The sequence below is a fragment of the Corvus moneduloides genome, chromosome 20 (genome assembly GCF_009650955.1).
Source record: "Corvus moneduloides isolate bCorMon1 chromosome 20, bCorMon1.pri, whole genome shotgun sequence".
Taxonomy (NCBI): Eukaryota; Metazoa; Chordata; class Aves; order Passeriformes; family Corvidae; genus Corvus; species Corvus moneduloides.
Genome location: NC_045495.1, coordinates 10,693,396 through 10,705,619, shown reverse-complemented (window position 1 = coordinate 10,705,619; position 12,224 = coordinate 10,693,396). Strand labels below are relative to the sequence as shown.

General features: G+C 48.3%; 1 protein-coding gene across 3 annotated transcripts in view; it reads right to left on the bottom strand.

Moving 5' to 3' along the window:
- RNF43 (ring finger protein 43) overlaps positions 1 to 11,866 on the bottom strand; it is a 60,855-nt gene extending 48,989 nt beyond the window's left edge. The window contains exons 1-3 of one of the 3 annotated variants that reach the window (XM_032129995.1): positions 11,824 to 11,866; positions 11,202 to 11,331; positions 9,795 to 11,095 (exon numbers count right to left, since the gene is read on the bottom strand). In XM_032129995.1, the coding sequence (XP_031985886.1) occupies positions 9,795 to 10,031 (237 nt within the window). In that variant the 5' untranslated portion in view covers positions 10,032 to 11,095; positions 11,202 to 11,331; positions 11,824 to 11,866. Of the gene's footprint in view, positions 1 to 9,794; positions 11,096 to 11,201; positions 11,728 to 11,823 lie in introns of those variants that run through there. The other 2 variants (XM_032129994.1, XR_004243977.1) reach the window with 2 other exon arrangements.
- Positions 11,867 to 12,224: the final 358 nt, after the last annotated feature.

The following is a 12,224-nucleotide window of genomic DNA, read 5'->3' as shown; positions in this document are numbered from 1 at the left end:
TCAGGTGAGCTTTCTGCTTGTGACTGAAGAGAATCTAGCATTAGTTTTTTTACCATTTCCAAGTTATTTCTCTTCTCTTTTCACTGTCTTCATGTATTTTTAGGTTGTTTCTCTTTTTTCTAATTTTGCCAAAATTCTTGCTTTTCCAGGATGCTTTTATATACTTTCTTACTCTTACGTTTAGGTATCCTGATATGCTTTTATCCTTTTTCAAGTATTTCTTGAGAGGTACATTTTATCTTAATTCTTACTGTAGTGTCCTCAAACACTTTGATGCAAAGGATGTAACTCTTAGTTGCCCTCTCAGACTCTTCCGAATGACCTTATTTGATTTCATGTCACCCTTTTCTAAATTAAAGCGCAGCTGTGGATGATTTTTGGCCTTTTAACATCTCAGCAGGAATAAAGTACCTGATTGCCACTGTCCCAGAGTGGCTTTTCAGAAGCAGGATTTTGAAGGAGGGCATGGAAAAGGCCAAGGCCAGCATGGCTTTCCCCAGTCTTTGTTTTGTGGAGAAAGCAACCACGAAAGAGGCAGCCAGAGAAGGAGCATGAAGGCAAGAGCTGCTACCAACTCAGGCCACAACCAGGTGCAACTGCCAGAAATGGCGAAACGGTGGTTTCTCAACCAAAAACCAACAAATACTGTTTGATGATCTTTTTTAACATAAGGGCTGCATGTTGTACAAGCACATGAGGTTTGCCCATCACTCAAATCTGATTGCTTCTCTCATGCAGAAGTTGTGCAAAGTTTACAAACAGCAGCTTTTGGTCCTCTGGAGTGACAAAACAGAGGTCAGAGGTCCTCTGAAGGAGGCAGTGGAAGGACTAGATTATCTCTCTGAGGAGAGCAGTGTTGGAAGCAAATGCTGACAGGCAACAGTCTAAACCCGTCTGTGAACTGCTACTGAACAGAACAGCACATGCAGAAAAGCAATGAGAATAACCATTGTTCTAAGCAAGATGAAAATTATAGAAGATTTTAAAAAGACTCTTGGGAGAGCAGATGAGGACAAAAAAATAGCTGAGTGGGACTAAATGACGTGGGGCATGTTATGTGAATGAGACCAGGTGAAACAGAGGGTAACGGGGAGGACAGTGGCATTTTGGTGGTCCCAGGGAAATGTTTGGAGAGAAATCTCCAAACACTCAGGGACAATGTGCACCCACAGCATGGCTGCAGGAGTACCATCCCAACAGGACACTTGGGGAACAAAGGAACAGCTGAGCTACAGCGTCACAAGCAGAAGGGGAACTCTTGTCTCTTCAGGATCTTGGGGAGGTTCCACTTATTTTGGAATAGAACTGCTGTAGTAAATAAAAAGTTATTCAGATCATTCATTCTTCAAGGAACAGGACTCAGTCTGGAGCAGTAACACAACCACAAACACCATCTCTCTTACTACTTTAAAAAGTAGCCAAGACTGGGTTTCTGGAGCTGTATGTCTACACTGGATGGTGGTGCAAAGAGACCAGCTTGCCAAGATTTAACTTCTGATTCAAACTGACACACAGAAAGCTACAGGAATTACCACAATTCACTCTCTTAGTTGACTTCCATATCCTTAGAGATGTTCCCTATATTTAAAAAATCTGAAAACAACATTTTGGTGCAGGATCCTGCACAAAATTCAACTAATGAAAGAACTACTCACTCCCCAGACCTCCTCAACTCGTCCCTTCTGCTCTGCCACGCAGCCATCACCCCATACCCTTTCTAGACAGTGTGATCACTGCGTCTGCCCTGCTCTGTTTTTTGGCGTTTTGGCCTTTGTAGGGAGAACTGTTTCACACCTCTAACAGGACTGGAGTGCTGTTCATTTTTTACATCTGGATCCAACTCAATCCCAGGGTCATTCTCCCCGAGTTTCTGCAATGGACCTGTCCCTCCTACAGTTCTGCACCAACAGTGCTGCCCAACACGGACCCCATGGAACCACAGCTGCGGAGGAGCTTTGGAAGTAGGAAGTTGAAATCTATCCTTTCATGTAATTTTGAACTAGAATTCACATACCTTTTACCGACACAAAGCAAACTTAATCCCCAAACTGCTTTACTCACATTCAGAAGTAACATGTCATAACCAAACTTGGTCAAAAGCTTTTAATTTGTTTCACAGAGTTTATGGCCAGAGGAATTTATTCAACTCCCCAGTCAGAACTGCTGTGTTTGACAATCCAGTACATCTCTGCCACTACCCTGATGCTGAGCACAGTAATAAGCATTAGATTAACCCATTTGATCACTGGAGACCAAATTACTGAGATGGAGAACAAAAGAGAGATCAAAGGGCCACTAATGCCCTTAACCAGCCCCTTCAGGGATGGGGAAGTGACGAGGTGAGAATACATCCGTTGATTTAGGCAGATGATTCAGATCTCAACATGCACGGGAAGAGGATACACACCCAAAATTTCAGATAATTTGAACGGGGTGGCTGCAGGGGGGAAGAGAGTCTTCCACAGAAATCTGGCAGCACAGGAGTAACCCATACAACAGAAGCACATCCAAAACAATCTTCTCTCTACTACCTTTGAACACTGACCTACATCTCTGAGTGCCTTGTTCTGAGGCAAGGCCAATCCTTGATGCTCCTAAAAACAAGATGAAAAGGTCCCAAGACAACTCTTGGCCAACTCCTGCCTGAGCCGTGCTGGCAGCAGGCCCAAAGCTCCGAAGCATGAGATGTGATTACAATTCCTTAATGCAGCCTGAAAGTGGTGTGGGCAAATGAAAGGCTGAGCAGCGCTTCCTGTTCTTTACAGCCAGGGAAATAAGGGAAAAAATAAACAGGTACTAAAACTAAGTAATAAATTACAGAACTCAAAGATAGAAGAGACCACCATGACCACCCACACCACTTCTGTCTACTTTATACCTGTCCTGCTGCAGCCAAGCATCCTTGAATGGAGAGAAGGCCAAAAGGTTAATAAAATACGAATGTGCATTACTCAAGTGTGATATATTCCCTTGTACTGAGATTCATTTTACATTTCTGCTTTGTTTATAACCCAAAATTTCATTTATTTGACCCTCGGCAATCCCTGCAACACTGCAACAGACTGTTGTGATACTTAAGATGACCAACCTGAAGGTCAAACTACAGTGCACATTTCCCATTGTACTTACTTGTTACTTTTCTCAGTTTAGGTTAAAATTTGCTTGTTTTCGGACTATGACTTTTGGGCAAAGTTCACAGAAAGCTTTTAGGCAAGGCTGTGAACATCTTAGGCTTTTAGGCATGTTTCACTGGATGGAAAACCACTGAGACATATTAAATAAAAATGCATGTCAATTTTTGTCCAAAATCCAGCCTGATACAACAGAGCTCTCTTTGATCATACTGAGGCGGTGTTGTTCGTATTACTTTGACAATTCTGAAAGTTCTCATTAGAAAATAATGAATTCACATGCAGTTCAGAACACCCTTCCTCAATCCATAGGAAATGCCCACCAAAGCTTTTGCTTGATGGAGGCACAGAAAAAAAGTCATTTCTCTAATGGTTCAGAACCATTCCACCACAAATGCAGCCTGGCTGCAGCCTGCAAGCACAACAGGGCCTGTTTCCCTTCTCCTGTAATCTCACCCCTCTGCCAGCTTATCTTTGGGAAATGTCCACTTGTTCCCTGGATGTATTCCAGGGCCTGTGCATGGCCAGACATCCTCTATTGACCGTCACTCACTCCAGCTCTCTGGCTTCAGTCTCCTGACCACAGATCTGTGCTCTCCTCCAGTCGGGTTTGGATCTCCCATTTATGTCTGCCCCAAGTCATTACTGGGGCCTCCAGATCTGTCACCGTTTCAGTACCGAAAATCTTCAGCTCAAGATGGGTCTGCGCCCACCGTCATAAATAATTCAACTGCAACAACCAGCACCAGATGGTGCACTGGGAAGCTGGGAGATTTAGGTTTAAAGTCCTTTAAACTCCTTGAACAGGGAACAGTTTCCTGTCACATGTTTTCTGGATGAGAAAAGGAGAAGACACACCATGGAAAGCTCCAGCTCAGCCTCTGTATATGCTCAAGAGAGGGGTGGAGGTTCAGAAGCAGCCTCTGAGCTCAACCTTTTCTAGCAGCCAGCTCTAACTGAAGTTCCTACACTGCATCTGGATTTTAATGGCTCACCTTCCAGTTACACTTAAATCCTGCACCAATGCTGAACTAATCCACGCTGTGGGTTACACTGGACACAGCCAACACTACACTCATGCTCTCTGTCCAATTTTCTAAGAGATCTATGTGGGCCAAAGGGTTTCTTTAGCACTACCAATGTCCCTGTGCTGGTTGACTACAGCCTTTTTTGAGTCACTGCTTCGTGTGCTCCCCAAGACAGCTTCTACTTTCATAGGATCACAGTATGGTTTGGGCTGGGAGGGACCTTGATGCTCATCCAGTCTCACCCCCTGCCACGGGCAGGGACACCTTCCACTGTCCCAGGCTGCTCCAAGCCCCGTCCAACCTGGTCTTGGGCACTGCCAGGGCTGGGGCAGCCACAGCTGCTCTGGGCACCCTGTGCCAGGGCCTCAGCACCCTCACAGGGAAGAACTTTTTCCTAATATCTCATCTAAACCTACTATCTTTTGGGTTGAATCCATTCCCCCTTGTCCTGTCACTCCAGGCCCTTGGAAACAGTCTCTCTCCATCTTCCTTTTCAGCTCCTTCAGGTACTGGAAGGCCATGATCAGGTAACCCTGGAGCTCTTTTCCAGGCTACACAATTCCAAACCTCTCAGCCTTTCCTGAGCAGTATCTATGTCCCATGTAAAAATGTGGGGTTTTTTTACTCTGTAGGAGCCATTTGTCTCAGTGTTTCAGTACAATTTCCCGTTCTAAAGGCTTGTGTCAGAGTCACACTTTCTGGTACTTAGGCACCCATTTTTTTTGTGCCGCAGTCAGGCCAAGTGGCTTCATTATTGCTGCTTCTGAAGCAGTTCTTGCACATTACTTAACGCTAAGTCAAGTCTGTGTACCCAGTACGAGCTGTTCCAAGAGGCAGAAACTGCTTCTTTGAACTGCCTCGTATTGTGCTATCTGAACAGTTTATTCACAGGTAATTTAAGTCCCCATTATCATTTGGTTCGACTTTCCCACTTCTTTGATCTCTGTCAACATTATGCACTCAACATCCTTTTGTTGATCCAGGAGCTGGGAGTATAGAAGACTACTAAGGTATTTACTTTGGTATGGGCTGGGAGTGTAAACCTCTGAGAGCACTGAAGTAGGTGATTCCAACTCCAACTGCATGTGCCTTGCAACACGGGGAACAGGCTCCATTGTCCAGGGTGATCCCATAGGGTTCATTGCAGCAATTCCAAGGGATAATTATCACACTCCTCCTCCAACTGGATCTGTGTTTGATTTTCTCTTTCTGAATTGTACAGGCCACCTAAAAAAACGGTAATTCAGGCTCCCCCTCCAATTCTCACTCAATCCATCCTAAATAGATCAACTTGCACGTTTTTTAAATAATTTATTTTTCTGGGGGGAGAGGAGGAAGGAAGATAATCCTTGGTTTGGGGGTTCAGAGCCTGTAGGGAGCTTGTTCTGCGGGTTTTTTCAAGTCTGTTTTTATGTTCTTCACGGTGTTTTCCTACAGTGATAAGTTAAAACAGTGCACTCTGTGGGTAAGTGAAAGTTGACTTTCTCCTACAATCCCCTCATTATGAAACTGCTGAGTTTGTACAGAAATGGAATAAAATATTGTAAGGCTTGCAATGAAGCAATGGATGTTGGGAAAACTAGTTCTACATACTGCCTGCTCAGTGAGACTGTGCCACTGTCCCACATACCCACTGGAATTTTCTAGGTGTCAGCATGTGAAGGGATTGGGACTGCTGATGACTTTGCCCTCCCTGTAGCAATGTGAGGCTATCCATCTCTTTTTAAATATCATTAATAGGAACTTTTCCCAAACTTTTAATGCTTTTTCCCAAATATGCTAGAACTAGAGACTGTACCAATCCCTGCCACTCTGCACAGACTAAAGGAATCATCCTTTCCCCTGTGTAGAAGACTGGGGTTATATACACTCAAATAAAGAGATATTAAAGCTCAGTTTTAATAATGCATCCTTGAATCTTGATCATTCTTGAACTGTCCTAAACAAGGCTGTAAGTGATGAACTATTTCTCAAATAAAATGGTTCTTTTTTTTCCTTCCACAATTAGATTTGTACTTGTCGTAATTCAAATCAGAAAAATCTCCCCTCAACTCTCCCCAGTGACTCTCTCCTTTTCTTTCCAAGACATTCCTTATTTTCCTATCTACCTTCAAACCAACAGCTCTCTCCAGTACCAAGTGGAGACTGAGTCAAGGGCAAGAAGGAAACTGAGACTTATTCCTCAAAAGTCAGCCAATAGAGCAGCAGAAGTACCAAAAAAAGAGGCTGAAAAATCTCTATAGCAATCCTGTGAATGGGAGTTCATCTGCAAACAGTCACAGGAACTGCAATTCTGAGGCCACATCGAATACTGAGCTGCTCATGGATTGTCCATTGTCAGTAAGTTCCAAACATGTTCCTTCCAACCTACTTGTCCAAAAGGTTTGGTTCCTCCATCTGTAATAAAGGGCCAGTTTTTGACTGCCATGGGACTTCTAACAGCAGTTCAGGCTCCTGCAGGAGCCCAGCAGAGATCACAGAATCCCAAAATGGTTTGGGTTGGAAGGGACCTTAAAACTCATCCACTTCACCCCCTGCCACGGGCAGGGACACCTCCCACTGTCCCAGGCTGCTCCCAGCCCCAATGTCCAGCCTGGTCTTGGGCACTGCCAGGGATCCAGGGGCAGCCCCAGCTGCTCTGGGCACCCTGTGCCACGGCCTGCCCACCTTCACACCCTCACAATTCTGTCCCAATTTACTTCCAAACCTAAACTTCCAGTTTGGAAACTGCCAGTGAGTTCCGCGGGTGCTTCCCGCATCCAGCAAGAGTTAATGCTCAGAGCAGGTGCTCCCTGAACAAGCTGCAGCACTGCACAAGCCTGGAGATGATTTCTGCAAGAAGTCTGAGGTGTTGGTTTTTTGACCTATAAAGGCTTAAGGGGCTCTGCCTGCTTGAGAAATTCCTCTCCCTTTGCATCATACGGCGGCAGCAGCTCTGGAGTGCAGAGGAAGCACTGCTGGGGTTACACTGGCAGGGGTGGGCGGCTCCCTGGCATCTTCCTGCTCACCCACTGGGCAGCAATGGAAATACAGAGATTTCCCACAAAACTCCTCACAGGGGCAAAGGCTGTGAGGGGGAATTCAACCCTGGGGCTATTTTATTTTATTGTAGGTAAAGAGGATATTGCTAAAGTTGGCTTCTAAGATGTAACATGCCACAATCAAAGTCCGTTTCTGTAGATGATCCTGGAAAATAGGGCAGGGAGAAACGAAACCAGGAAAACATTCTGGTAGAAGTACCTTTGGTGAGGCTCCATCACTTACGTGCAGGATTTTCTGTATTAAATTAAGAATGCATTTCTAAAAATATATTGACCCGAGCACTATGAAGATAATTATAAGTCATAATAAAGAGAACCTGACTTGACTACAGGGCCAATTCTGCACCACTAATCCTTGAGCAATCCTATTCTACCTCTGAAGGAAGAGAGCGTTGCTTTGGAAAAGGGACTGGGCCATCCATGCCTCTCTTCCAAGCTAAGCTCTGCAGTTTGTGTTCTCCTGGACAGGCTGACTGCACCTTACAGGGTCTGACATAACCAAGACCTATCCAAAAATGCTGTAAAAACCCCACTCCTTGACTCATTAACTGTAAATGTGACCATGTTATGTCCCTAAACTACATTTGAAGAAGCAACTGTGCAGGTATGTGTGCACAGCCATGAGTTTATTTAAGTAGGAGTTCTAGTGATATCAAAGTTAGGCATGTGACCTAAAGTTTTTGCAAGATCGGGATGTTGACAACCATGTGCAAAACGAGATGTCCCAATAAAACCTAATTCTGGTGTATTTAATATCCCACTATCAAAACGCAAACTGAAAAGAATTCCTCCCACTAATTTCTTACTTATTTTGTACCCAAAGAGTTATGTCCCCATTTCCTGTTTTCTCCTTCCAGAGGTAAGAACCCACTGCAGCATCAGGACCCAAACAATTCTAAATGCCATTTCATATGCCAAGTTTCAATATTTAGAAGCAGAATTAGAAACTACACCATGAGATCTGCAGGAGAGGTCACAGGTACACCTGGCTAAGCCTTCCCAGAGCACAGTGCCTGGCACCAGGCAAACATCCTGCTGCAGAAGGCACAGCCTGACCCCCTGTCCCAGCACTGCCAGCAGAAAGCAGGACTTCCCGCACTGGATTCAGCGGGATGTGGAACAGGAGCACTCACCTGAGCACGGAGTGGCAGAGTCAAGGCCTGAAAACACAGCCAGGGCAGGTCAGTGTCTGTGTGCCCAAACTCAACAGGCTGGATTAAGAGTTTCCCCAGCCCTCTCCATTTGGAGAATGGTTTTTAAAGAATGAAATTGGACGCTATTCACAGTTTTTATTCCAAACACCTGGCTGGTGCTGCTGTGATGGCACAAAATTCCCACCTGGCATTGTTGCATTCGGTTAGAAACCTCCACACATCCCTCAGGAGAGGTTATCATCCTCCCATTTCCAAAAGGTCTCATTCTATACTTTGTGCTCGGTTGCAACACCACTGTAGTTTTTGTAAGGAATAAATATTGACTTTCCTGGACATTGCCACACAACAGAAGAGGACCTTGAGTACATTCGTCTCAGATATTTTTTTTAGCCTGGTAATATAATTTTATAGCAGAGCTTCCATTCTGAGGAGTTCAAAAGGCATGGAAAAGCAGGCTTTATACATGTCACAAATTGTCCATGTTCACTTTCAGACAGGTGACCATGTTCTAAAGCTGGCTCGACTGTATTTCTCTTCCTAAAAACTACACAGAATTTATTATTTTAATTTAAATTTCCAAACTACAAATTTAATTAAGATTTCAACATACCCCATTTGGAAAGTCCTGGAAAAATCCAGGAGAAAATGAAGACTTAATATTAATGCAGGCTATTTTGTCTTTTGTTGTTGTTGTTGTTCTTAAGAATAAAGCACACAATTGCCAGGCAGATTACCCACAGAATGGAGAGAGTGCACACCAGGTCTCAGGAAACTGAGCTCCAAACTCGGTGTGTGCAGGAGATGGGTCTGTTCAGTGAATGGCTCAGCTCTGGCTGTGCAGCACCTGCACCTCCTGTCCAGGTGTGGATATACTCTCCCCTTAATAAAGGTCAGAGAATAGCATTAATTCATCTATAAAAATACCTGGTGGTGACACCACCGGAGCTCCTGTGTAAGTAACATTCACCCTTCAGGTACAGGCAACAATAAGCAGGGCCAGGGATTCTGGTGGACGCAGCCAGGATGGGTTTTGGAGCGAAACTGAACCTCGACCTCGGCAGAGGGTGTGGAAATCCTCATGAATTTCAGAGAAAAAAGTACTAATCCTGTTTTCTGTCAGATGTTTCACATCCCGACATGTGACTCGACACACTCAGCTTTATAACATCAATTAAGATATGAAATAATCTCCATGGAATCAGCCGACCACATCCACAACTCGGCAGCAATGAGGCGCAGCCACAGCTCGGCCCCGAAGGAAGGCTCAGCCCTTTGCACGATGCCGTCCCCTCGGCCCCCGGGGAACCAAACCACGGGGACAGCGCACGGAGCACGGCACAAATCCACGCCGGGACGCGGCACCCAAGGCACCGCTCGGGGAGCCGCGGCAGCCTGGAGGGAAAGCGGGGAGAGGCTGGAAGCGGGTGGCGAGGCTCTTACCTGGAGCAGCTTCCCTTCGGCCGGAGTCACCTCGGCGACGTTGGCGAACTCCCCTTCCAGGATGATGGGTTCCACTTTGAGGGGGATGACCCTGATGATGGCTTTCTGCGCCGCCGCCCGCTCCGACTCCACGGCCGCCGCCAGCGCCAGCCCGGTCTGGCCCAGTCCTGCCTGCAGGGTCGCCATGAGCAGCCAAGGCCAGAGGAGAGCCAGCTGCACCTGGGGGCCAGCACTCATGCTACCAGCAGCGGGCTCCGGCCGCTCATACCGCTCGGGAACGCGTCCTCACCGCGGCGGGCCCGGCCGGCGGCAAAGCTCCCGGGGCTCCGAGCCGGGCTCCGGACAGACCCCAGAGGCCGCAGAGAGCGGCTCGGTCACCGCCAGCGCGGCTCCCCGGCGACGCCGGCTCTCGCCATCGCCGCTCCTCTTGCCCCGTGCCACGTGCTCAGAGGCCGCCGGGAGCTCAGAGGCATATTTTAAACAAACAAACTGGGGAAAAAAAAAAAAAAAAAAAAAAAATCCTAAATTGTGAGTCCGACCTCCGGCAGATAAATCCAGAAGGATCAGTGAAACAGGTTGCAAGCAAGAAGTCAGTTTGGGTGTAGAAGGAGCATTAGGAACTCCTCGGTCCCACGGAGATGAGGCACGAGGAGATCTCCCCGCGGATGTGGAGGCCTCCTGTCTCCTGGCCAAGAGTTAGGAAGATCCACAGGTTCAAAACATCCATCCCAAATACCCTCGAGAGACACCTCACCTTCTTGCTAGCACTTCCCACAGCATAAGCACAACCTCGAATGTTATCTGCACCGATTGATATCCTTCCCAGAAATCAGGCAGGCGGTATTCCTTGAATTTATGGTGACAAGAAAGCTTGCTCCGGTACCGTTCCCTTCCAAATGGAGTTGATCCCTTCCATCCTCCTCATGCCAGAAGTGCTTCATTCAGGTTTGGAGATCAGGTTTACTTTTCCCTTAGAAATCCATGCTCAGAGTCTGACTCCGGGTAGAGTTCTCAAAGATAATTAATAAAACACACAGCTCCTCTTCATAGTTGCAAGTTCCCAGGAAATAAAAAGGCCCCCAAACACTGCCAAAGTTTAGACACGAAGCCCAACAGGTATCAGGCAGAAAGTTACGGCGTATCTGGTTTCTCTCGCACTATTTCTGTGCGCGCCCGAGTTCCGGTATGAGCACTTCCAAGCACACGTTAAGAAGATCCCGACTCAAGGCCCCACAAAATAAAATAGAAAGTTCCATGGTCTGCCCAAAGGTCACACGAAACGTATCGAGGAGTCTTCATAACTGAGAGAATTAAGACAGAAAGTGTTTTCGATTAAAACTGAAGTTACAGTGATCGCACGGCTCTGGAGAGAAAAAGGGATTTACAAGAAAAAAAAGCTTTGCAAACCTGTTAGGCAGTGAGCTTGCTGGAGTCCGCAGGGGCCGGGCCGGGAGGGAATGCTGCTGTAAATCCCAGGCAAAAGTTATTTCCAGTAGCTTAACAAACCCATGTGGCTCTGATGATGTTTGGGTTCAGTCTTAAAAAAAACAAAAAAACAAAAAACCAAACAGAATTGGTATTTATAATCAAAAAAAAGTATTAAAAAAAAGAGGAAAACTCTCTCGCGCACACACGCAGCAGGCAGGTAGGTGCAAGCGGAGCTCCACAGCCCGAAAGAGGATCCAGGGAGATCAAAGGGAGAAAATTACAGCAGACAGAGAGCTCCCGGGGCAGGCATGGCTGAAAGTGAAGTGTCCGCATGTAATCGCCCGACCTGCGCCAGCACCCCCGCGCGCTCCGGGAAGGCTTCCAAAGCCCGGCGTTCCCGCAGCGGAGGCGGGCACCGGCCGTGCCGGCAGCGAGCGCGGACGGCCAGGAAAGCTGGGACATGGGCAGCGAGCCGGCGGCGGAGCCGCTGCCGGGGGCGCGGGCGGGCGGGGCGGGGGCCCGGAGCGCGGCTCGGCGGCGGCGGCGGCGGAAGGTCCCGGCGGGCGGGCGGCCGAGCCCCGGGCCGGCCGGGCGCTCGTACCTGCGGACACGGGCGGGTGGAGCAGCCGAGCCGCCGCCCCCGGCCGGGCCGCGGGCTCCCCCTCCCGCCCCGCCGCCCGCCTGCAGCGCTCGGGCCCGCGGGGGCGGGGGACACCGGCCGGGCCCGGCCCGCCGCGGCTCCGGGCTGGCCGCGCTGCCCCGCGGGGCGCTGCCCATCGCCCCCGCACTCCGGCACGGGCGGGAGCCCCGCGGCAGCCGCGGCTCGGGGAGGTTCCAGGTCGGGCTGATGTCAGAGGTCTGGAATTCAGCCGCTCGGGCTCCGCGGGGAGGTGGAGGATGCTGCGGGTCAGAGCCGCGGGCTCGGCACGGAGCGGGATGCGGGAGGGCGCCGGGGAACCCATCGGGAGCACCGCACCCGGGTCCCGCAGCGGGCCGGGCGTC